The sequence below is a fragment of the Carlito syrichta genome, unplaced genomic scaffold (genome assembly GCF_000164805.1).
Source record: "Carlito syrichta isolate Samal-C Ts95f unplaced genomic scaffold, Tarsius_syrichta-2.0.1 Scaffold301628, whole genome shotgun sequence".
NCBI lineage: Eukaryota > Metazoa > Chordata > Mammalia > Primates > Tarsiidae > Carlito > Carlito syrichta.
The window spans coordinates 317746-343851 of NW_007245724.1; the positions used below are offsets into that span (position 1 = coordinate 317746).

General features: G+C 40.4%; 1 protein-coding gene across 1 annotated transcript in view; it reads left to right on the forward strand.

The window, feature by feature from the left end:
* The first annotated feature begins 12736 nt into the window (after window positions 1–12736).
* SCLT1 (sodium channel and clathrin linker 1) overlaps window positions 12737–26106 on the forward strand; it is a 140237-nt gene continuing 126867 nt past the window's right edge. Inside the window, exons 1-4 of the mRNA XM_021710888.1 lie at window positions 12737–12820; window positions 20329–20387; window positions 20911–20983; window positions 25039–25094. Coding sequence (XP_021566563.1) covers window positions 12737–12820; window positions 20329–20387; window positions 20911–20983; window positions 25039–25094 — 272 coding nt within the window. The remainder of the gene's footprint in view (window positions 12821–20328; window positions 20388–20910; window positions 20984–25038; window positions 25095–26106) is intronic.

The window sequence follows — 26106 nt, forward strand, 5'->3', positions numbered from 1 at the left end:
AACAGGCTCACCCCCCCCCCGTCCCAGGAATTCAGTCTGGGAGGGGAATAGATGGGTTCCATAGGGCTACCGAAGTGGCAGCCACTGCTCGCTCTTCTGCCTCGGTCTTCCGGGGGGGGGGGTTGCACGAGCATGACCATACGGGAAGGGTTTAGGGTCGCATCTGACACGTCCTGTTCAGCGCGTGCTGGGTGTCCCGGGGTGGCTCTTCAGCCGCGGTCACGGAAGGCGCCGTGTGGGCTGGAACTTGAAGTGCCAGTCTGCGGGTACCGTGGACGGGGCGGTGTGGGCGTTTCAGGGAGGACGCTGATGGCAGCACTGAGGGGTTAGGCTCGTGCCTTATTGAAGACTTGCGGGGAGGCTGGTTTGAAGGGGATATTGAGGTCTGCAGGGAGATGACTGGCGGCGCTGGGCCTGGATGGCAAAGGGCCTGGGCTTCTCTGAGCCAGGGTGCCTGGACACTGCCCAGATTGCAGGGGTCACAGGAAGGAATTCGTCTGAGAGTGACGTGCTCAGGCTGTGAGTTGGGAAGCCCAGCCTGGTTGTCTTGAGGAACACGTGTCGTAGCAGAGGGCAGTTCGGTGACTACTGTCGTCGTCCAGGTAAGAGGTGAACTGAGGTGGGCTCGGAGAGATTGGTCATCAGGGGGTCTGAGGAAGGAGGTAGATGGCTACCCAGGTTCTGGCTTGAGCAGCAGGGAAGTTAGGAAGTGGGCTGAGTCCCACCTGGGAAGCGTTCTAGGCCGGTGATGAAGAACTCAGCGCTGGATTTAGTGTGTCTGGGCTCTTCCTCCTTCCAGGTCTTTCACCTCCTGCGAGTTTCTTAACTTCTCCGTGCCAACGTTGTTTCATCTGTAAAATGGTTGTAAGAACACAGTAACCCTCCTGAAGTTGTGAGGCTTAAATGAGATGATGAAAATAAAGCACTGAGCATAGCGCCTGGCACATATGAAGTGCACAGTATAGGTTATCTAATCAATGACACTGTCCCATGAACCTTGTTTTTTAGGTGTGAAGTGGGAATGTCCCCACCTTGTAAGGACAACTAACTGGCCTCAGCCCGAGTGGGTGGGTCAGGAGTAGGGTGGCGAGGAGCGTGTCTGGAGTCGGGGGACTCGGGAGACCACGAGGGGCCGTCAGAAGCCCTGGCTTCAGAAGAATGGCCGCCAGAATACCTAGGAAAAACAGGTCCAAAAACCCAAGGGCACCACACGGGACGGTGGACGCCTGGTGACTTGATCCTTGAAAAAGAGTGGCAGATGGAGTGGAGGAATGAACTCTCGAGCAGCAGGAGCAGAAGAGGCAACAGTTTAGATACTTGAAGTAACTGTGTTGACTCAGGAAGTTGGAGTGCAGGATAGGGGGGTTTACGGGAAGGGAAGAGACATCGCATTATAGACTAGAAACTGAGTGTGGGAGCTTTGTCAGTTCTCCTACAAATTAAATTGATGGGTAGATTCAATGCCATCCCAAACTTAGCTTCGACAACCTTGTCCTAAACTCTATGAGGAAGAGAAAGAGAGCTTTCAAGACTATCCAGGTAGGGCCAGGCTCGGTGGCTCAGCCTGACATCCCAGCACTTTGGGAGGCCGAGGTGAGTAGATTGCCTGAACCTGCGAGTTTGAGACCAGTCTGGGCAACTTGGCAAGACCTCACCTCTACAATAAAAAAATTAGCCGGGTGTGGTAGTGCACGCCTGTAGTTCCGGCTAGTCGGAAGGCTGAGGCGGAAGGATTGCCGGAGCCCAGCAGGTTGATGCTGGGGTGGCCATGAGTGTGCCATGGCACTCCGGCCTGGGCGACAGAGTGAGACTCCAACTCAAAAAGAAAAGAATTTCATTTTACCAGCTATTAAAAGTTATAAGTATCCAACTGGTAAATCAATATTATCTTGGTAACTGGATAGCTCCATAGATGAGTGCAATAAAAGGGCACGTTAAACTGTAGTCAAGGAAGGTGCCGTTCAGCCTGAAACGTGCAGTAGCGGTGGGGTGTGTGGACCCACACGTCGGTGGACACTCGCTGGATGAAGAGCAGGCATTGCGAATCACTAAGCAAAGGGCAGGCTGTGTAGTCAGTGCTAGAACAACTGGCCCTCAAATCCGAGTGGAAGAGATAGAGATGCCGCGATGCCTCTCTCACGCCCCACGATAAAATCATGTTCAGTCTGGTTGAAGGAATCCGCTCTCTCAACTTTGAGAACGGGAAAACAGCGGTGCATTTATGAGCTCAGGACAGGGGAAGATTTCTTTAACAGACACGTTTTTGACTGGAAGGAAACTACATGAGAAATAAAAACTAAAAGTCACAAAAGTCATTAGTAGAGAAGGAGAGAATATACGTACAATAAATGTAACTGACAGTTGACTAGCATTCACAACTTAGAAAGATCTTTCACAACCAAAAGTACATTCATATCTGTAGAAAAATGGCGAGAGTTATGACCAGGCCATTTCAAAAAAAATAAGACCTGAAGAACTACTAAAGATAACAAAAGATGTCAGTCTCGTCAGGAATCCAGGAAATACGGAGTAAACAATGAGATAAATGCTTGCTGATGATGGAAATAGAATTTAAGATTTTCTTCAGATTGAAGTCAATCTGTGAGGATTGTAAGTGTTTCCCTCATTATTAGTCCTTAACTGACCTCTTATCCTAATGGAGTTACTGAGAACTTGTATCTGGTGTTTTTTTCTTACGTGGAAATCCTGTCAGGGAACAGAAAGAAGTCTGTGTTGATACTACTGTCCCTATGGCCATAAGTCCTGCCTTCTTGTGAGATTGAGAAGGGAGAAGAGTAGTAAGCAGAAATCAGGTCCTATAGTGGTGGTAAACTTTTAACACCGTGTGTCCAGCAGCTGTCTTGAGAGTTCTGAAGGTAATAATAAAAAATTGTACACCATTCCTTTTAAACTCAATACAAAATTAAAACCATTGGTAGTATTAATACCCCATAATTACTTATTTCTTTATCATAACCACATATATCTGTCATATTTCTCCACTAAATTATGCACAGGAAGAAACTATTATCTGAAATTTTCAATGCATTATGTGTGTGCACATTATATCATTTGTATATATAGTTCATGTGTGCGTTTATGCGTACTAGCATGCTTGCTTATTTATAATGTGCATTAAAGTAGGGAAAACATAAATATAAAGCCAAGTGCATAATTACAAAGTGAAAAATTCATGTAACCACAACTCAGGTCAAGAAGTGGAATGTTGCTAGGATCTCAGAAGCCCTTTGCAATCATAATTCTTCCCTTCTTCTCAAAGATAATCAAAGGTAACAGTATCTTTAATTTTATGCTGTAGTTTACTTTTGCCTGTGTTTGAACCTTATATAAATGGAGTCATAAATTGTTTATCTTTCTGTGTTTGGCTCCCTTCAATCAATAGTATATTTTTGAGATTGATCCATTATGTTGCACATAGATATAGTGTGTTCATTTTTATTACTGCAGAATATTCCATGTTTATCCATTCATCTTTGATGAATATTTGAGTTGTTTCCAGCTTGGGGACCGTTGGAAATAATGCTGTTATTAACATTTTTTTTTTTATCATGACCCTTGATGTTTAAGTGCTCATGTTTTCATTGGCTATATTCTTAGAAGCTATGTTTATGTTTAGTTTTAAAGTTGTACTGACTTGTACTCCCATCAGCAGTGTATGGGAGTTTGATTTATTCCATATTCTTACTGACACTTGATTTTAAATTTTAACTCTTTAATTCTGCTGTAATTTTCATTTGTACTTTCCTGATGGCCAGTGAGATTGAGCAACTGTTCTGTGTTTACTAACCTCCAGTGTCGTTCTTTTTGTGAAGTGCCTATTCAAGTCTTCGTACATAGGTTTTTCAAATCTTTTTCTAGAGGTTTGTCTGCCTTTTAGTTGATAGAGGTTCTGTATGCTCCGGATATAAGACCCTTATCAGTTATATGTGTTGGAAGTATCTTCTTGTTTGTAGCTTGCATTTTACTCTCTTCTTGGTCTCTTTTGATTAATGTGGCCCAGCTTATTAATTTTTTCTTTTATGGTTAGTGCTTTTTGTGTTTTGATTAAAAAATCTTTCTCTACTCCACAATTATGAAGATATTCTCTCTGTTTTCTTCTACCAATTTATTGTTTGGCATTTACATTTAGATCTGCACTTTACCTGGAACTGATTTTTGTGAATGATGCTTTCCATAGGTATGTGCAGAACCAGTTACAGAAAGATCATTCTTGCTTCAGATGCCCCACCCCCACTTATCTGGAGTGCCCCGGTGATCCTCATTCAAGTGCTCACAGATCCTGTTTCTAGGTTCTGAATTCCCTTGTACTGGTCAGCTCTGTTTATTCTCCTGTCACTCTTGTGCTTTGCTCATTACTGTAGCCTAATAATACCCCCAGGTGTCTGGTAGAGCAAGTCCTTCTCCCTTGTTCTTTTACAAAAATGTCATACTTCGCTCTGCATTTCCATCTGTATGTTAGAACCAACTTTCAGTTTTCATACTATCTTTTTTTGAGTATTGATTGGGATTGCAATGAATCTATAGATCAATTTCAGGAGAATGGACAACAGTATGTACTTCTCTAAACCATGAGTGACTCCATTTGTTTTAGTCTTTAATTTCTCTCCTGAATGTCTCATAGTTTTCTGTGTAGGAGTCTTAAACATCTTTTGTTAGATTTATTCCCAGGCATTAGTGTTTTTTGATGATCCTGTAAATAGTGTATTTTTTTTTTTTCTGACTTTATGTTGTCAACATATGGACATGTAATTAATTTTTGTGTATTGACCTTGTGTCCAACAACTTTGTTAAACTTAATTATTGATTTTAAGGATGTATCTATACTTTTGGATTAACCACATATGCACTTACAACTGTGAATAATGACAGTTTTTTCTTCTTCTTCGGCATTCATACCCTTTATTTCTTTTACTTGCCTTATTGCATTACCTCACATCTCCACTGGAGTGTTGAGTCAATGTCATAAGAACTTATCCTAATGTGAGTCCCAATTTCCAAAGGAAAGTCTTCACCATTTTCACCCTTAACTCCAGTGTTTGTTGTGTTTTTTTATGTAGGGCATCCATTATAATAACAAAGTTCCTTTCTAGTCCTACTTTGCTAAACTTTATGATGAATATATCTTGAATTTCATCAGATGGTTTTCTTTAAAATAACCTTTGAGACAATCATATATTTTAGCCTTTTTTTCTGGATTTATTTTCTCTTTTTTTATCTTCTGGGCTTATGTTTATTTCCTTCACTTTCTTTAGACTTAATTTGCTGTTCTTTTTCTAACTTTTTGAAATGGATTTATTGCTTCAGCCTTTTTAAAAATATATGCCATCAGCTGGGCTCGGTGGCTCAGCCTGTAATCCCGCACCTTTGGGAGGCTGAGGTGAGTGGATTGCCTGAGCCTGCGGGTTCAAGACCCGCCTGGGCAACTTGGCGAGACCTCATCTCTACAATAAAAAAAAAAATGAGCCGGGTGTGGTAGCGCGCGCCTGTAGTTCCAGCTACTTGAAAGGCTGAGGCAGAAGGATCACCAGAGCCCCGCAGGTCGAGGCTGCGGTGGCCGGGAGCGGCCACTGCACTCCAGTCTGGGTGACAGAGTGAGACTCCAACTCAAAAACATATATATATATATATATATATATACACACACACAATCATAACTAGAGATTTCTCTCTAGGCAAGTTTTGAAATGTCATATTTCACTATCTTTCAGTTAAAAATACTTTCAGATTTATTTTGTAATTCCTTCTGAGATCCATGGGTTATTGAAAAGTAACTTCTTAACTTCTAAAAATATGGAGGGATTTCTGTATATTTTTTGGCTCTTGATTCTAGCTTAATCATGTTATTGTCAGATACATACTCTCTTTGGCTACAGTCCCTTGAAAGTTGTTGAGATGTGCGTTATTTACCAGCAAGTAATCAATGGTAAATGTTCCATGTGGTCTTAAAAAAAAACGTGATTGCAAATTTGTTGGGAGCTATGTCCTGTGTGTGTTTCCTTTCTTGATGTGAATGAAAATACGACCCTGTGCTGGCCTTCTTTGCTTTGTCTCTCACCCACTCCTATTGAATTTGGTTTCTTTGTCAAGTAGCGATGAGTCTCTACAAAAGCAGGAGGAGTGTGGAGGTTAACCTAGAAGAGTTTGAGCTGATTTTAAGAATTTGTAGATAACATGGCTATAGCTTGTCTTCCCAGTGCTCTTCAACTCTAGTAGCAGGAATAAAAATATGTGGAGAATATTTTTTTACTCCTGTTATCTTGAAGAATACGCCAAAGTTAATGTTTATGAATTCAAAAAATTAGTTTTTTGCTGATGTTCTATTTTTCCCATTGGCAGTAGTTAGTTGGCTTAGGTGTGCAAAAGGGCATATATTTTCTTTTTTTTTTTTTTTTGAGTCATAGTCTCACTTCGTCACCTGGGCTAGAATGCAGTGGCACTCTCAATGGCCACTGCAGCCTCCACCTGCTGGACTCAGGAGATCCTTCCGATTCAGCCTTCCAAGTAGCTGGAACTACAGGCATGTGCCAACACGCCCAACTAATTTTTAAAATTTATTTTAGAGATGAAATCTCACCTTGTTGCCCAGGCTGGTCTCGAACTCCTGGGCTCAGACAGTCCTCTTGCTTTCGCCTCCCAAAGTGCTGGGATTATAGGAGCAAGCCACCACTCCTGGATGACTAAAGTATTTCCAATTTCTGAAATGATATGTTGAAATTGATGGTTCACCTTATTTTGAGAAGCAGTGGAGACTAGCCATTTTGCACTGGATATATCAAATAATGACTGCTATAGTTCTAGTTTTAAAGAATTGAATATTACCTGGTGAACTTAAATTAGTTTTTCTCTTTTGTTTCAGATCAAAGACTAAATGAAGATTTAAGTTGGTATCAAATGGAAAAATTTCCCACATATTCATCTGTACAGGTATGAAAATTATAAATTCTGCTTGGGGTCATTTATGTTAAGTTGCCTATAGCACTTTGAAATGCTGCTTACAGGTTGGATTCTTATAAGGGGAAAGTTTGTTTTTGCTTAATACAAGTAAATTCTTTGTCCAAAAAATTGCCTTTCTTCCCCTAGAGTTAGAGTTTATATATTATATGTGATGTTATAATATCTTGAGTTCTAAATTGAGAATTAATTCAAGTTTTGAAATAACCTAAAATTGTTTCTCAGTATACATCTAGGGTATGCTTTACCTCTCTGAATTCTCATGAATTATGATAGAAGCAGAAACTAACACTATTTGTAAATAATATATGGTATTGTTTTTAATATTTTTTCTTGGTTACCACGTTTTTCTGTTTAAATATTGTTAAACTTTTTTAACTAAAAGATATATTTATTGGTAGACCATACATTACAGAGTGTTAAACATCAAATAATGGCTCTTAGATTAGTGATGAGTCTCTACAAAAGCCATAGGAGTGTTTTGCTTGTGTGTAAATGAATCTTATAATTAGAACTAAAAATACCTTGAAGGCACTAAAAGTGAAGTAGTGTTTTTAAGGTAATAAAAAGGAATAGTTTGTTTGGTTGGCTTGAGGATACTTATCCTGTAGATATTTCTTTAATAGGCACTCAATATTAAGCTTATTACTCTACTTTTATTTCCAAAGACTGGATTCAAAGTCCAGGAAGTCTTCACTGTGATTACTGTGATTGCCAGGAAATTATTTTTCTTTCCTTTTTTTTCCCTTAAGTCAGGGTGTCACTCTGCCACCCTGGCTGGAGTACAGTGTATGGTCGTGGTTCACCACAACCTCAACCTCCTGGGCTCAGGCAATCCTGCTTCAGCTTCCCAAGTAGCTGGGACTACAGGCACACTCTACCATGCCCAGCTAATTTTTTTTTTTTTTTTTTTTTTTTTTTTTTTTTTTTTGTGGAGACAAGGTCTTGCTGTGTTGCTTGGGATGGTCTCAAGTGATCCTCCCACCTCGGCCTCTCAAAGGGTTGGGATAAGAGGTGTGAGCCACTGCACCTGGCAGTGTTATTTTTCTTATATTATTTTTATGCATAGTTAAGAGCTGTAATTATTTTAGTTATAGAAAGTCTTTCATAATCCAACAGCCTCTAAGATTTGCTCAGATTCTTAAGCTTTTTGCTTCTGCTTAATGTCTTACCAAATAGAAGAAGAATTCAGAAAAAGACAGATTTTAAAGTCCCAGAAGACCTCTGGGCATGGTATTACAACATATTTCAGATGCTACTGCATTATGCATTGTGATGATGTTAGCTAGAGCCCGAGGGTAGCAGACCAAGTAGGGAAACATCTTCCCTTGCACTTACAATGTACTCTTCAGAGAAATTATAACTGCTTTAATTCTCTGAAGGTATGCCTTCTTCTGAAGGTATACATTCTTGTGTCTACTGCTCTTGTAGTCATGCAACCAAATCTTGACTTGAATCTCTTATTTTTAGTAGTAGCATATTGTTACTGCCTAAGATTTCTCCATATTTTGGAAACATGTTGCTGTTTTAAGACTCCCATCTCTGGCCAGGTGGGTCGTACACACCTATAATCCCAGCACCTTGAGAGGCTGAGGTGGGAGGATCACTTGAGGCCAGGAGTTCGAGACCAGCCTGGGCAACACAGTGAGACTCCCATCCCCACGGGTCTTCTTTCCATGGCACAGTTTGCGGGGGTGGGGGGGAGGTGGAGGGGTTGACGAGTGCCTGAGAGGAAGACTCATCTGCTTTCCAGCAGCAATGCCCCTATCCCTGGCCATAAGCAGTGCAGCCCTGGGGTGCTTTACTCTAGTCTCCATGCTGGTTTCTGAAGAAATGTTCAGTAGAATTTGTCTTGGTTGGTTTTCTCTCTGTTTTGTATTAAACATAAGGAGGAAGCCATTATGAAGGGGTGTGTGGGACCCAGGAGCGCTGGCTCTTTTCTTTGTCCCTGTAACTTAATTGTGGCTTCTTGCAGCAGAAATCCTTCAAGCATTTGTGTCCACCCTTTTGTTCATCCATGTCTCCCAGGTGCCCAGAACCGTTCTGTCAGAAGGTGCTTGATGAATATTTGTTGAATGACTGAAGCAGCTGTGTCCTTTCTCTTTTTCTATCCGTCCTTCCCACTTATCTTCCAACATGACTTGAACTCTGTCAGGTTTAGTGAAAGCCATCATCAGCTTGGGAAAGTACAAGTAGTTTTGGGTTTTATTTTTCAGAATAAAGTCCTAAAGAAATGTCCTTCTCCTTCCTTACACAAAGTGTCATAAAACTGCCAGGCCTTGTGTTAAATGGACATACTTATGAAGTTTGTTTTGCTTTGTTTTGTTTTTTTAATATTGGGAAAACAAAGCTACAGGTGTTTGATATTTTTTTCTGGTATTTTAAGCTAGACCTTCAAACATGATTTTCTTTATTAACTAAGTTATATGATGATTAAAATTCTTTAGTGCTGTTGCTACACAATGATAATTTAGGTTTGTTTTAGATCAAAGTAAAGTTTAGTGAATTGCCTTAAGAGAACCAGTTTGAAAAGTATTGTTCTTAGGGAAATACATGTCACTTTTATGATGGCTAATTACACTGTACATAAATTCTTTGTACATAAGCTGGAAGTTGGAGTCTTCCAATGGGTTTAAAAGCTTACATATTTAATATATTTAATATTTGGCTTATTATACTTTCATACTCCATTCATCTTTTTAAGACTCTGTTCCCTTCCTTATGATAGTATGTAACATTCTAGAGATATTTTAAATAATTAGTTACCTGAATTATTCCTTCAGAGATTATTATAAAATTTAGTTTAGCTCAATTTCTTTGAATATTTTTTCTTTTCTATATAAGTAAATGGTATTTCAAGTGGCATTGTGCTCTGAGATTGTAGTACAAACATCCAAAGAAAAGAAAAATATTTCGTTCAAGAAGATAAGTGGACAGTTTCCCTCTTTCCCTTATTCTTTCTTCCTACTAATCTTTTTGAATACTTGCTTCTTTTTTTTTTTTTTTTTTTACACCCAGGCTAATTGGATCCACTTTGTAATCTGTGCCACATCAGTACGTGTGTGTACTGAGGGGTAGGTGACTGTTTTGGTTCTCTAACTACTTGCTGAGGTGACAGGTGGAAATATTAAAAATAAGTATATTTTTTCTGAAAGCTCTCCTAAAAATATTTTCCTCTTCTAGGTTAGGAATTCTCTTTTTACTTATTACCCTTTCTACCCAAAATTAAAATTTTAAAAAAATTAAGAGATAACTAGTCTGCTGGGAATAAAATGATGATGCATAAGTTGGAATAAAAATGAAGGAAGGAATAATACAAAAGCATAGTGCCAAAGAGCTACAAGTTGGTTCTGGAGGAGAAATAATAGTCATAAGTCCAAATGTATTCACTTATAACCATAAGTACTCACTTATAACTTATAAGTATTCACTTATAACCATAAGTACTCACTTATAACTTATAAGTATTCACTTATAACACAACCATTAATTTAGACATTCAGCGATTTTCGAGTCCGTGCTTGTGCTGCATAAGCGCTGGGCACAGAGCTATGAGTACAGACAGAAGATCCTCTTTAGGTGGATGAGATATGAACTGACTCATGAAGTAATTACAATTACAATATTCTCCAAAGGAAATAGACAGTGCGCTGAGCTAGAGCAGGACTGTGTGGAGGCTGTTGGGGGCATTGCGCTAGAGAGGTCAGAGTAGAGGCTGTTCATGGCGATGGCAGAAAAGCCGTACTGGAGGGTTTTGGGGGTGATGGTGGTAGAGAGGTCAGCGTGGAGGTTGTTGAGGGTGAGGGCGGTGGAATGGTCAGAGTGGAGCTTGGGGTGCTGGTGGCGGAGAGGTCAGGGCGGAGGTTGCTAAGGGTGATGGTGGCAGGGAGGTCCGAGTGGAGGTTTGTGGGGTGGTGGTCGTAGAGAGGTCAGACTGCAGGTCGGTGGGGGTGATGCTGGCAAACAGGTCAGAGTGCTGGTTGCTGGGGACGATGATTGTAGAGAAGTCTGGTGTAGGTTGTTGGGTGAGTTGGTGGTAGAGAGATCAGAGTAGAGATTTGGGGCAGTGGTAGTAAAAAGGACAGTGTAGATGGCGGGGAGTAATCGTGGTGGATGGGTCGGAGTGTAGGTTTGGGGGTGATGGTGGAAGAAAAGTCAAAATATAGGTTATGGGGGTGATGGTAATAGGCAAGAGTGGAATTTGGTGGCGGTAGTGGTAGAGAGGTCAGATTGTGGGTTGGTAAGGGTGATGTTGGCGAAAGGTAAGAGTGTTGGTTGTTGACGACGGTCATAGAGAGGTCTAGTGCAGGTTGTTGGGTGGGTTAGTGGTAGAAAAGTCAGAGCAGAGGTTGATGGGGCAATGGTGGTAGAAAGGACAGAGTGTGGGTGGTTGGGAGTGATGGTGGTAGATGGGTCAGACCGAGTGTGGGTGGTTGGGGGTGATGGTGGTAGTAAGGTCATTGTGTAGGTGGTTGGGGTGATGGTGGTAAAGAGGTCAGAGAGGAGGCTTTTGGAGATGGTGGTAGAAGAAAGGTCAGAGTGTTGGTTGTTCAGGGTGATGGCGGTCGAGAGGTAAGGATGGAGGCTGTTGGGGCTGATGGTGGGAGAGAGGTCCGAGTGTAGGCTTTTAGGGATGCTGGTGTTAGATCGGTTAGAGTAGAGGTCGTTGGGGGTGATGGTGGTAGAGTGGTTCGAGTGGAGGTTGTTGAGTGTGATGGTGGAGAAAGGTCAGAGTGTAGGTTGTTGGGTGATGGCGGTAGAGGTCAGCATGAAGGATATCGGGGGTAATGGTGGGAGAGAGGTCAGAGTAGAGGTTGAGGTTGAGGTTGGTAGAAAGGTCAGAGTGTAGGTTGCTGGGGGTGATGGTGGTAGAGAGATCAGAGTGTAGATTGTTGTGGGTGTGGTGATAAAAGGGTTAGAGTGCAGATTGTTGGGGTGATGGTGGTAAAAAGATCAGAGTGCAGGTTGTTGGAGGTGATGGTGACAGAGGTCAGGCTGTAGGGTGTTGGGAGTGATGGTGGCCCATAGGTCGGAGTGGAGGTTGTTGGGGATGATGGTGGTGGAGAGCTCGGAGTGGAGATTGTTGGGGGTGACCGTGGTAGAAAAGTCAGAGTGGATGTTGTTGGGAGTGATGATATGGTAGACAGGGCAGAGTCTAGGTTGCTGGGGTGATGGTGGTCGAAAGCTCGGAGTGGAGATGGTTTGGGATGATGGTGGAGAGGTCAGAGTGCAGGTTGTTGGGGTGATGGTGGTATACAGGTCAGGGTGTAGGTTCTCGTGGTTGATGATAGAAAGGGCGGCATCTAGGTTCTTGGGGGTGATGGTGGTAGAGAAGCCACAGTGTTGGTTGTTGGGGGTGGTGGTGGTAGGGAGGCCAGAGTGGAGGTTGTTGGGGGTGACGGTGGTAGAAAAGTCAAAAAGTAGAGGTCATCGGGGGTGGTGATGATTGGTAAGAGTGGAGGCTGTTGGGGGCAATGGTGTTGTCGAGATTAGTGTGTAGCTTGTTGGGTTAGGGTGATAGTGTATGTTGAGCGTGATGGTGGTAGAGAGGTCAGAGTGCAGGTGTTGGGAGTGATGCGAGGAGGTGGTTCGGCGTGTAGTTGATTGGGGTTGATTGTGTAGAGATGTCAGAGTGGAGGTCGTCGGGGGGGAAGGTGGTAGAGAAGTCAGAGTGGAGGTCGTGAGGGTGATGGTGGTAGAAAGGCCAGTGTGGAGGTTGCTCGTGATGTTGGTGGAGAGGTCAGAGTGGAGGCTGTTGGAGGCGATGGCGGGAGAAAAACCAGAGCCTAGCTTGTTGGGGGCGCTGGTCGCAGACAGGTCGGGCCATAGGTGGTTTGGGATGAGGGCGGTAAAGAAGTCAGGGAGGAAACATGGGGGGTGACGCCGCTGGAGATCAGAGTGTCGGCTTTGGGGGGTGGCGATCGTAGAGATGTCAGAGAGGAGGTTTCTGGGGAGGGTGGTGCCAGAAAGGTAGTGTGCAGGTTGTTGTTGGCGATGGTGGCAGAGAGGCCAGAGTGGGGGCCGGGGACGGTGGCAGAGAGATGAGAGTGGGGCTTGTTGGGGGTGATGGCTGTAGCCACTCGTGGTGTTTGAGCACTTAACATTGGCTCAGTTTCCTTTGTGCTTGTGCAACTGAGAAAATGGATTTTTTATGTAATTTTCATTTTGCACAAATGAAATTTAGGTTGAAAGTCACATATGTTTGAGGCTATTATATTAGTCATTGTCGTTTTAGACTCTCAATCTGATGGATTGCCCAGGTAAACCTGAAAGAGCCGAGTTTGCATCATCCATGATGTTAGGAAAGTACTGAGTTAGCATTTTCTGACTCTGGCTGTACGATTGCTCTGTGTCTTATGCTGTACGTCAGCGTTTACTGATAAATGGTGAAGATCGATCTCCTCCTTATAGGACGGTGGTGGTCCTGTAAAATGCACACAAATGTGTTCCCCAATGCTAGGCAGCCTCTGCTTCTTTCCTTCCAGATAGAGGCACAGATGCCATTTGCATATTTGCTAGCCAATACTGATTAGCGGCAGAGCCAAATTAAGCCTTCAGAATTGGAATTGGAATACTTAGTGTATGATTTTGTTAGGAGAAGAAACATGTCCAGCAAATTTGCTTCCCTAACCACAGTCCAATAGTGTTGACATTTTTCCCATGATGTTCCATCACCACCATCTCAGGAAGTCGTTGGAAATCCATAAGTAGAAATTAATTATACAGTGTCAATTATAAGATCCAGTGTGTGTAAAATTCTGTAATTTTTTCTTTATTTTGTATAGTTTGAATTTTATTCTGCAACAAGCAAAAAGGATACTTGTCGACGCTTTTAAGGCCATTTCAGTCTTATTCTCCCACATGATGTTTTCTGCCACCTCCTAAGTTAGGAAGTCATGGGGTCTGTTCTCAAACTTTCACGGTCAAGTGGGAAGGGATTGCTCCATCCACATTTGTATTCCTTCAGAGTTGTTTTTAACCTGTGTTTTGATTCATTGTGTTTGTTCTTCAAATCTTACAACTCTTAGAATTACTTTGGATTCGTGGGCATTTAGCCACAGATTTGCATTCCCTTAGTCACTGTTAGTAGAAGATAGTTTTTTAGTGCTGGCATCCTCTCAGCCTCTGGTGCGGCCTTGGAAGCTTCAAGTCCTGGCGAGAGGCAAGGGGAGCCGGCCGCCACATTGTGAGAGTGGGAGCACCAGAGGGTGAAGGAGGCGCCACTCTTAAAAACCAGCTCGTGCGCGAACTAGCCCAGGAGAACTGTCATTACAGCGGGAAGGGCATCCGCCAGGTCTGAGGGATCCGCCCTCATGAACCCACCTTCCCGCCGGCCCCACCTCCAGCACCGGGGGCCACATTTCAGCCAGAGATGTGGAGGGGCCCGCAGCCATGCCACTTGAGTTGGGAGATGAGGAAGAGTTTCCCAAGACCGCAGCGCTGAGGAACACTGAAGAGTAGGTGGGACTTCAGAAGGCCTCGATGAGGGCCAGTTGAGGCTGCGGGCTGGGGGTGCTTCAGACGGGCCTGTCGGCCTGAGGAGAGGGCGAGCATTCCTTTCAGTTTGTAGGATGGGCTTGGTGTTTGAGAGAGAATATGGGTTACACTGGGAAGTTGTAGAAAGCTGTGAATAAGTTGAGGAGCTGGGTTGAATGTGATCGGCATTGCAAGACTACTCAATATTTTTTAAAGGTATGACTTTCTGAATCTGAAAAATTCATTCATTCGTTTTTCTGTCACTTATTTATTGTGCATCTGTTAGTAGTGAGGCATCGTGTTAGACTCTGGAAATAGGACAGCGAGTGGGTCAGGCATAGTGTGATCTATAAGGTAAATTAAAGTGGAGAGAAATGTAGTAAGAGCAACAGTTAGGAAGCTGGTATAATGGATGGACTGGAGGCTGATGAGTGCACGAAGGACTGTTTTGTAAAATGTTACCATTTCCAGCTACCAGTCATAATGTTTGTTGCTAGTTATAAGATTTCTATTTTATAAGATTTTATTTTTATTTTTATTATTATATTTTTTAGAGGCAAGGTCTCACTATGTTGCCGAGGCTGGTCTCAAACTGCTGGGCTCAAGCAGTCCTTCCACCTCAGCCTCCCAAAGTGCTGGGATTACAGGCATAAGACACCATGACCAGCCTTTTTGTTTTAGAGACAAGGTCTTGTAATTTTATAAAAATTTATAAGGAATTAGACAAGTAATGTTTTTAAAGTTTGAGCTGCTTAGTTATCCCAAGAAACTTTTTTATTTTGTGAGTCGGAAGTCTCACTCTGTCACCCAGGTTGGAGTACAGTGATAGCAATTAGGGCTCACCTCAACCTCCTGGGCTCAGGCAATCCTCCCACCTTAGTCTCCTGAGTAGCTGGGGCTACAGGCGCGCATCACCATACCCAACTTTTTAGTTTTTGCAGAGACTAGGTCTTGCTATGTTGCCCAGGCTGGTCTCGAACTCCTAGGCTCAAGCAGTCCTCCTGCTTTGGCCTTCCAAAGTGCTGAGATTGCAGGTGTGACCAATGTGCCTAGTCTCAAGAAGCTTTTTAACTAACTTTTGAACAAGTGAAAGTTAAATATTGCTTCTCTTAATTCATCCTTTAAAAATACAGTAATCCTTTTAAGTCATCTTGGCTAAATCACTTTCTGGAATTATACAGGCGGCCGACTACATGAGTTCTTTTGCTCACCAGGAAATCTCTGGAAAGTTGCCTCCTCACTGTACCTACCTTGGACTGCAGCTCTCTTAGGGCTGTGTGAACGTGTCATTTGAGGTTTTCATTCCAAGAGTTACTTCTTGCCATGTTGGTCAAATGCTTATAATAGATATATTGGGTTAGCCAATAATTTTGGGTTTTTTATAATAAGAAAAAAGAAATTAAAAAATAAAGAGCTAAGACCTATAAAGAGCTCTTTATGTCTCAGGAATTATGCTAAACACTTTGTGTATATTATTCTTTATTTTAAAAAATATGTGTATTTCAGACATACATCAAAGTGTAGAAGATGAAGTTAATACCTTGTGTACACCTTACGGCATGTCAGTTCCTAGGTTGGCCATATTTGTTTCAGGTTTTATTTTGTTGTTGTTGTTAGGAGGTTAATGTTGCAGGATCAGTTGACTCTCTGTGCATATCTTTTCCCCTGTTTCCTTCTGGCCCTTCCTTCTGTACCAATACCCTGAATTTAGTGTTTTTCAGTGCTACACATGCTTTAATACTTGTACTACCTGTGATCACATCTGAAATTATTTTATAAAACCATGCGTCCAGTTTTTAAACTCTAATCAGTGACGGTATGTTGCTGTATTTATCCTTCTGCAAAACTTGCTTTTTTGCTTAACATTATTTTACATATTTGATTAATATTTACTAGTTTGTGCACTGCAACTGCTGTCTACTACATTCTGTTATATTACTCTACCCAACTTTGTCCATTCTCCCATTGAAACATTTAGGTTTTGTCCAGTTCTTTAAGTTTGCAGTGACATTTAAATACATTCTAGAACATACCTCCTTCTACACATCTGAGAGTTTTTTAGGATGTGTACCTATGATTGGAGTTACCTCTGCTTAAGGTTTGACAGAATTACTAGTAGGTTCTCCAAGACGGCTGCAGTAATTTCCATTCTGATTTGTGCTGTGTGAGATGCTCGCTGTGAAGCGTCCTTTTGAACCATTGACAGTCATATCAGGTATTTTGTGTTTGTTTGATTGATGTGAGATGATATCTCATTTTAATTTTATGTGCATTTTCCTAATTATTAATGAGATTATGCTTGCCTTTATTTGTTATTGGTCTTAGATTTCCTCTGTGATAATTTGCCTAATAATAATATCCTTTGATTGTTAGCACATAGTAAACTTTCAGTTATGAGCTTTCATTTATTTTACTTGTAATAGAAAATTTTAAACTTTTAAGACAGTCAAATGTGTATGTTTTTCTACCAAGAATTTGACTACTAAGTCTTAAGTTCCTCACTAGCATAAATGAGCTTTATACACATCTTTATTAAATCTGGAATGTATTATTGTCTGTAGGAAAGGAGTCTGTTCTTCTCCATGTAAACAGCCAGTGGTTCCAGCATTTATTGAGTATTCCTTGCTTTCCCTGCTGACTTATCTATATCCAGTTTCCATATTTGCATGGGTCTGTGTCTGGGTACTCTAATTTTGTCCATTGGTACTTTTTCCTTCTGCACCAGTACAACAGAGTCTTAATAACTACAACTGAAAAGAAAATAAATGGTCATGAAATTGTTTACATAGAGTCCACACTTGAATTACTTTGATATTCTCTGAGTTAAGCCTAAATTTAGTACACTCTTACAGGTTATTGGTACTTTCAGCCCCCCCCTCCCCCCCCTCCCGCCCCCACTCCCACTGAGAGAGATTCCCAAACTACCTTCCACTTCAGGGTTTAGCAGACTGTAATCCCACTGACCCACTCCCACCTGCCATCTGTTTTGGTAACTGGAGATTTATTGAAACATGCCCGTGCTCACTTGTTTACATGTTGTCTGTGGCTACATCTGTGCGACAATAACAGGGTTGAATAACTGGGGGGAAAAGCCATGTTATTCACAAAGCCTGAAATATTTACTGCCAGGCCCTTTACAGAAAAGCTTTGCCAACTGCTGTTCTAACTCAGTTTTATTATGAATATTAATTATATTAAATGTGAACAAATTAAATTTGCTAAGTATTTTAAGTACACGTGCCTACACATAAATTCAGCTATGTGAACTATGTGAAAAGGTTGAAAATGAAAAGGATAGAAGAAGTTATACCATGAAAATATTAACTAAAAGAAATCAGACACAGGTCTAGTAAAACCAGATGAGGTAGATTTAGCAAAGGAAGTATTACTGTAGATATGAGGAAGGGGCTAAATCACCAGTAAGTTATACTAATTCTAAATACATATACACTCAATTTTCTAGCTTAAAAATATACAAAAGAAAAAAGTAACAAAAAACTGAAAGGAAAAAGAAGCAAATGTATACTTTCAAAGGAGAATTCCCTCAATAGAGAATAAGCGAGAATAAGCAAACACAAAAGATGTAAATAACACAACTGATGAAATTCCCCTAAAAGACATGTAGAACACGGTACTCAACAAAAATAGAGGACACATTCTTTTCCAGTACTCATGAAACAGTTCCCAAAATTGACTATAAGCTGAATCATAAAGGAAGCCTCAATAAACTTCAAAGAATTCCAATTATTTAGAGCTAATTTTCAGGCCACAGTGGCGTTTACCTAGAAAGCAGCAACAAAAAACTAACTAGGAAATCTTCTTACAAGGAATGCTTCTACACTGCTGGTGGGAATGCAGACTAGTGCAACCTCTTTGGAAGACAGTGTGGTGATTTCTGAAAGAACTAGAAATTGACCTTCCATATGACCCAGCAATTCCCCTATTGGGAATATACCTGGAGGAACTCAAATCATTCTATGACAAAGATGCCTGCACACGCATGTTTGTTGCAGCTCTGTTCACAATAGCAAAAACATGGAACCAACCGTGTTGCGCATCGAAGCTGGACTGGATAAAAAAAATGTGGTACATATACACAATGGACTATTATGCAGCCCTAAAGAAGGACAAATATATTGGACTTTGCAGCAAATTGGATGGATTTGGTGTTGATCATACTCAGTGATTTATCACAGAGACAAAGAACTGAGTTCCATATGTTCTCACTCATAAATGGACCTTGAACAATTATAATGCTGTAAGAAAGTGATTGGCAGTAGTGGAAAACAGTCATGGGACAGGGGTGGGATTGGTAGTTGAGGGAAACTGTTAGGGGAGGGAGGGGCATACCTCATAAACAAGAGTACCTGCATGATTAATGTTTATATACCTAACCCTGAATTGTACTCCACATCTCTATAATAAATAAATAAGTAAATAAATAAATAAAACAAAATGAAATAAAAAATAAAGAAAATCCTCTTTTGCTTTGAAATTTAACAGCATGCTTCTTGGCTTATTGACCAGAGGAAATTTCTAAATTAAACTAGAAAATATTTTGAACTTAATAAAAATTCGACATGTTGTGACTTGTAGGATTAATATCCAATTCCGGGAAGACTGAGTGAACGTGCTTCTTCCTGCTCGTCTTGCTATGTGCACCTAAAACCTTTAGACTTTTATTTTAGACAATAATGCATTTTCTCATGGTAATTGTTTATGATTTTTTACACCTTTGGATCATTTATGTTTCCATGGAGAATGTGCTGGCTTCCGGCTGTGCTTTGTTAGTCAACACTGTTGAGCAGCAGCACCTTGTCCACTCAGGTGTAATTCCGCCTCTTTTGTATACCACATACCTGTGAATGCCTGGATCTGTTTCTGGGTCTGCTCAACTCTTCTTCTTGTTAGTTCCTGTGTCTGTAGCATACTGCTTTAGTTGCTCTAGCATTATGGTGTTTTCCTATGTAGTAAACCAAGTTCTTTCCTCTTTGTTTTTCTTTTTTTTCTTTCTTTTTTTTTCCAGATTATCTTGACCAGATTATCGCGTTTTACTCACTAATAAGAACTTTACGATCTAGTTAAGATAAAGTTTCACAGGTAATTCTGTTGGAACTTTTTTGAAGTTGCAATGAAGCTGTAGCGAATTTTAGATCATCAACATACTTAAAATATTGACTTCCACATATGCATAAATATAGCACTGTGTTTATTTAGGTCTTCTCTTATGTCCTTTAGTAAAGTCAATTTTCTCAGTAAGTTCTTGTCCCATATTTTTTTCTTTATACTGTGGACGTTTTGTTATAGTAGTGAATGCTATATTTTTTCTCATTACATTTTCTAATGATTGCTGGTGTTTGAAAAAGCTATGGCATTTGTTTTTGTTTTTTTGTTTTGTTTTGCTTTTGAGTTCTGCAAAGGCTTTATTGGGGGGCCGGAAGGGTTACTGCATTTGTTTTTAATGTTGATATGCTATCTAGTAACTTCTAGTGTGTTCTCTTAATAGTCCTACCAATTGGTAGAGTATATGGAGTTTTCTAGGTAAATGGTCAAATTATCTATAAATATGATATAAATGTAAATAGTTATATCTTGTCTTTCAACCTTTAAATCACAATTAACCTAGATTTCTGGTATTTTTTATCAAATTAAGAAAAGTCTCTTAAATTTCTAATTTGCCATTAGTTTTTATTATGTATGTGTGTTAAATGTACCAAGTGCATTTCAATATCAGTTGAATGATTTTTTTCCTGTTTTTCTTTTTTTGAATTACATTAGTAAAATTTTTAAGGTTATAAAAATTTAATTGTGTTTAAATAACTGTCCATTTTGGCTAGAATTATCTGAGGAAACATTGTAAGATGCACATTTTTGTTATAGAAAGCTGTCATCAAAGGAGATGGAGATGACACCTTAGGAGACCCAGTCTTTAACCAAAGGTAAAGTATTTCCAAAAGATACTATTTTTAAAATTATATGTAATTATCATTGAAATAATTCTTTTAGTTTTAAGAATGTTTATTTTATGGTTTGTTATAATTAGGTTTTCAAATTTATTGAATTGCCAAGAGCAGCCAGGTATTACAGAGTCTGTAAGGCTGTTCTCAGCTGGGAATGATTTTGCCCCTGCTTACCAGGAAATGCTTTCTGATGTCTGGAAACATGTTTGCTTGTCATTCCTATGGAGGGGGTGCCACTACTGGCATCTCAGGGGTAAGGGTCAGGTGTGCTGCTAGACCTCTTAGAGCACAGGCCAGCCACCCCACTGCAAAGAACTTTTCAACTTAAAGCTTTAATTGCACGAAGATTAAAGTCTCTGGTTTAGGAAAAAATGGAGTATTGACTCCTATTGGTGAATTACACATAAGGTTTTTGATGTGCCATTTATTTAACTTGTTACATATATATTAAACTAGATGGACTAGAACGTACGCACTCTGTAACTGTGTATTTTTCCTTTAGCTTCTTAGCACCTCTTATTACTGAGTATGAGAAACATCTCAAAGAACTAAATGAGCAGCGGACATATTATCAGGTAGGAAATCACCGTGGTATTGCTCCTGAAATATGTTACCGTGAGAGAAAAAGTAAAATAGACGCTCTGTCTTTTAAAAACACTGACGGGGGAGGAAAATATTTAGCTGTCACTAGTTAGTCCTTGGCAGCTCGTGTGTGTGTGTGTGTGTGTGTGTGTGTGTGTGTGTGTGTGTGTGTGTGTGTGTGTGTGTGTCTGTTTAAAGATTATCTTCAGCTTCATCTTTTAATGTGTTGTTTCCTTGCTCTTGGTCTCTGGCATGAGAGATCGCTTAGATGCTTAGCTTAATTTCATTATCGTTGGTGTAATCTTAATCTTGGATGCTTAGAGGACTCTCTTAATCTCATTATTGTTTGCTGACCCCGAGCCATCTCACATCTTTTCAGACCTTCCTCCTTACCTTCCTTCTACCCGCATTTCTCATTATTTGCAGAATTGGTTTTCCCCCGATTTCAAATAGCGTGTCTATCAGATGCTTCCTGCTTCTGTCTTGTGTCTCTTAGAGGCCATTGGTCCACTTCTAGTGTAAGCTTGAGCTGTAGCAACTTTTTCCTGAAACCCTCACAGTAGTGGGAATTGTTTTAGGAGCATAGGTAGTAAAGAAACTGAGGAAGGTGTCTAGACAGACGGATTGCCGTCCCCGTCCCGGGGCCTCTAAGACTGGGATGGGTAGCGGGCCCATGGAGAACTGGAAGAATGGCAATAATTGCTCAATACACACTCGGAGGCTCAGTGAGCTCATCTAATATTGATAATGTATTTCTTTGATCTGCAGATGTCTTTAACATTTCCCCTCAAATTTCTGATGCTGGGATAATCATAGATAGAAACATTTCTTAATGTCTTAAATAGAGCTTACATGTGTTAAGCTGAGCCCACCAGGGCCATGGCCTCTCTCTGTTAGTGCTTGAATATAGCTATGATTGTATTTGGCCCACACCAATTCCTGGATCAGTTCAGTTGTGGCGAGGACAGCAGGTTGACTTAATTGAATGCAAGTGGAAGTGTGGCTTTATACAAAACAACCCCTTATGGACTTGACAAACCCTAAGCACTTTGTCTCTTGCTTTATGTCCTCTTCATTCATGGACAGGAAGAAATCCTACTTTGTGCTTTAATGTGTAGCACATAGTAGGCACCTGAATATTTGATGAATGAGTAAATGCCAGGGCTTATGGGAATAAGATGATTAGAGCTATCAAAACAATCCCTTATTTATTAGTTGAGAGGTTAATGTGTAACTTTACTAAAAAGAACATAAAATGCTTAAACTTCTAAAAATAAGGTTTCTTTGATTGCCTTTGGAATTATTTAGACTTTCATGTCCACGGTCATTCCTCTAATGTATATGAGGGTAAACTTATAAAGTGGTCCTGTAGACCCAAATTTCCAATAAAAGCATTTCTTTAACACATAACTTCTGTCTTATCAAGAGGCGATTGCTTTCCAAGTGTTTAATATGTACTTCTTAGCCTGTGGTCATTTCAGTTTAAGTCAATCACAGTAATATCTTTTAATCTTTCCAATTGACAGTGAAAGAAAAACAGAAAGTTTTCTTTTGCACAAATGACATTTTATTTTTAGGGCTAGCAAATCTCAAGTTTCTACTGAACTCACTCTCTGAACTGCTATTGTGACATATTATGGGCTTTGATTTGTATAACATAGGATAGTAGTTATCTTGAAATTAAACTCTTTTAAATATTTTAGAATCTATCTGATTTGTGTATTTCTTTAATTAGTTGTTTGACCGAGATGCTTGACCATGGGCATTCCTTCCACCTACACCTACAGTGACTAGTGAATTAATCACAAGGGAGAAGGAAGCTGTAGTAGAAAGCCCAAATGTCTATGAGGATGAGAATAGTTGCTACTTCTTTTAGATAAAAAAAAGGTATGGACAGATACGTCTAAGAAGACTTGTTCACATAGATGCTATTGATTAGTAGGACTGGTTCTTATGCCTTATCTTATTGGCTGGGTCAAAAAGGAATGTATCTTCAAAGCAGAAAAAGTACTACCGCAATTCTCTATAAGAAAGATTTTCTGCCAGAAGATATAAATAGTAGGGGAGAATTTGATGATGTGAAAAGTTTACTGTGTAGACCTCATTTCCTTCCAGATGCAAATATTTTGAAATATGTTGCACTAAAAAATTTTTAATGTGACTGTTGTGATCCATTTTTAATCTTAGCTAATGATATATATCCTACATAATTATTTAAGAGTATTAAATGTTTTTAAGATACTTAGAGTCTATAATACTGTGATCTTTCACAGAAACAAAGAGCTGAGTATCACATGTTCTCACTCATAAATCGATCTTGAACAACTATCATAATACCATAAGAAAAGGACTGACAGCAGCGGGAAACTGCAGGGCGTGGGGTGGGGTGGGGAGGTGGGATCAGCAGTAGTGGGAAACTGCCTGGGGAAGCAGGGGCACACCTCATCAACAGGGGTACCTGCACAATGAATATCTGTATACCTAGCCCTGAATTGTATCCCACAATTTAAAATAAAATATTTAAAGGTGGGGGAAAAAAAGATTTTATTTTTATTTTAAAATTATAAAATTAAGATAATTGCTACAGACCTCTTAGCATAGCATTCAAGACCCTGACACCTATCTTTCCAATTTTATTTCTCACTGCATTACTCCTTATATGATCAGGATTCAATTATCTGGTAGTGAAGTAATTCATTTTGGCTTAATTATGTTGCAGGCATAGAAGGACCTTGGAAAATTTGCCCTTTAAGCGAACTTGCTTTTTTATATTTGTATTTTATTTTAAAGATGTGGGGTACAATTCAGGATTAGGTATACAAGAGGTCATCGTACAGGTAAAGGTTGGGCCTCCCTTTGGCCCCCACTTTGCCTGGTTTGAAATCAGGTACTCTTTTTGATGGCATGTGCCCCCTCCCCACCCCAGCAGTAGCCCGCTACTGTCAATCCCTTTCTCATAGTATGATGGTTTATTTTCAGGGTCCGCTTATGAGTGAGAACATGTGATACTCAGTTCTTTGTTTCTGTGATAGATCATGGAGTATGATAGACTCGAGTTAGAATTGGCTGTTACTGCTTTTCTAGACCATGCTGCCTTGAGCTTCTGTGGTGAAAGGAAGAGAAAGCCTTGAGCTCTGCCTGTTCCTCCCTTGCCAAGTTCCTAGTACTGGTTCCTCCCCTTCATCCTCGGCACAGTCAGGACTAACAGGCGATGGACAGTGACTCGCGCTTTTGTTTGATGCGAGAGTCCACGTAGCCTGTTTCTCCGCTCTTTCTTGCCTGTTCGCTCTTATTGAGAGCTTGTGGTTTTTTTGTGATTTTGTTGTTGTTGTTGTTTGGTCATGTCGTTTTTGCTCATATTTTCTCATGCCTGAAATGCTTTTTCTTTCATCTTTAACTCCTAACACTCCTTTTGCCTTCTCAGAGAGAATTAATCAGACCTTTGCAGTGTGCATCTGTTGCTCACTATGTTTCAGGGGCGGTGCACGTCAGCGCCCATGTCTGTACATGACAACCATGTACGGTGCAGGATGTAGCTGGTTAACAGAGGTGGTGAGTCAGTGGCTGGACAGGCAATTGGCTGCTGAAGGAGACCTCTGTCGTCTTTTTCAGCATTAGCATTTCACCTTTTGGAGTACTAGAAGTATACACATGCTTACATGGGCTTCACCCAAATCGAGGAGAACTAACTCAAATGTACATTCAAGATGTAGCAGTCGCCTAGTGCTAGTCATAGTGGCATGCTGAGGAACGGCTTTCACCTGTTTTGACATCTACAAATCATAGGAATTATGTTCATTGATATTTCTCAATGTGTTACCTAAAATATTCTTATTTTATTTATTTTCTATTCAGAGTGAATATCTCATTATGTACTGTGTTTTATTAGATTGTTTATATTTGATATTCCTAGTAAGAAGTAAAGAATACATCCTTCTTATTTGTCGACCAGTGTCATAGAATCCGATTGCTTACATATGAATGGATGACTTAATGGAGGGCTAATTGTTGGTAAGATGTATTGCCTTGCTGTATTTTATTCTTTCAGAAACACATGGGCGAGATGAAACTACAACTTGAAAATGTCATCAAGGAAAATGAAAGGTAGATCAAATAGCTACTGGTTCCTTTATGATTTGTCTTCGATAACTTTTCATTTTGCTTGACATTAGATACCCACAGGGTGGTGCTGAAGACGTGGCCCCTGAGGCCCAATTCTCTGCTTGACTCCTGGCCCCATGGCTTGTGAGTTCTGTGGCCCTGGACAAGTGGCTTCTCCATCTGCTTCAGTTTCCTTAGCTCTAAACGGAGCTAGTATTTCAGAGGACTGTTAAGTGGAACACAGGGCACTTAACGAGAGCATCCTGAATATTAACTGTCAGGAGCATTGTGCATGCTGCAGCTGTGTATTAGGAAGCACTGATTAGATGAGAACGTGTAAACCTGCCACCCAGCGTAGGACCGAAATGTTCATTCTTTGTGGCTATCCGTTCTCCTCCACTTCCATCCTTCCCCCTCCCTCTGCCAGAGGCAAACATGTCTTCAGTTTGTGTTTCCTTGCTTTTACTTTTTTTGTAGGTATGTTTCTCCAAACAGCATATTGTTTAGTTTTGCATTTAAAAAAAAAAAAAAACTGTATAAAAATGATATCATCTAGGACTCTAGAACTTGAGTTTTTTAAATTCAGTATCATACACAGGTGCAAGAATTTCAAAGAATGAGATTGCTGGGTCATAGGTTCTATTTCAATTTTGCAATGTAATGTCAACTTGCTCTCCAGGGGGGCTGCGCCAGTGTACCCTCCCACCAGGCATTTATGAGTTAACATGGACCCATGTCCTTTACTAGCAGTAGGTCTTACCAGGCTTCTTAATTTTTGTCATTTTGATTGTTAAATAGTTTTTCATTGTGGTTTTAATTTGCATCTTGCTGAATACTAATATGGTTGACTATATTTTATGTGTTTCTTTACCCATGCGGTTTTCTTTTCTCATGAAATGCTTGTTCATTTATTTTCCCCATCTCTAATTACCTTTCCCTTATTAAATTGTCAAAGTGCTTTATATAATCAGTATTCTGAATACCTGTTGGTGTGCCAGTCTTAATGCAGTAAACA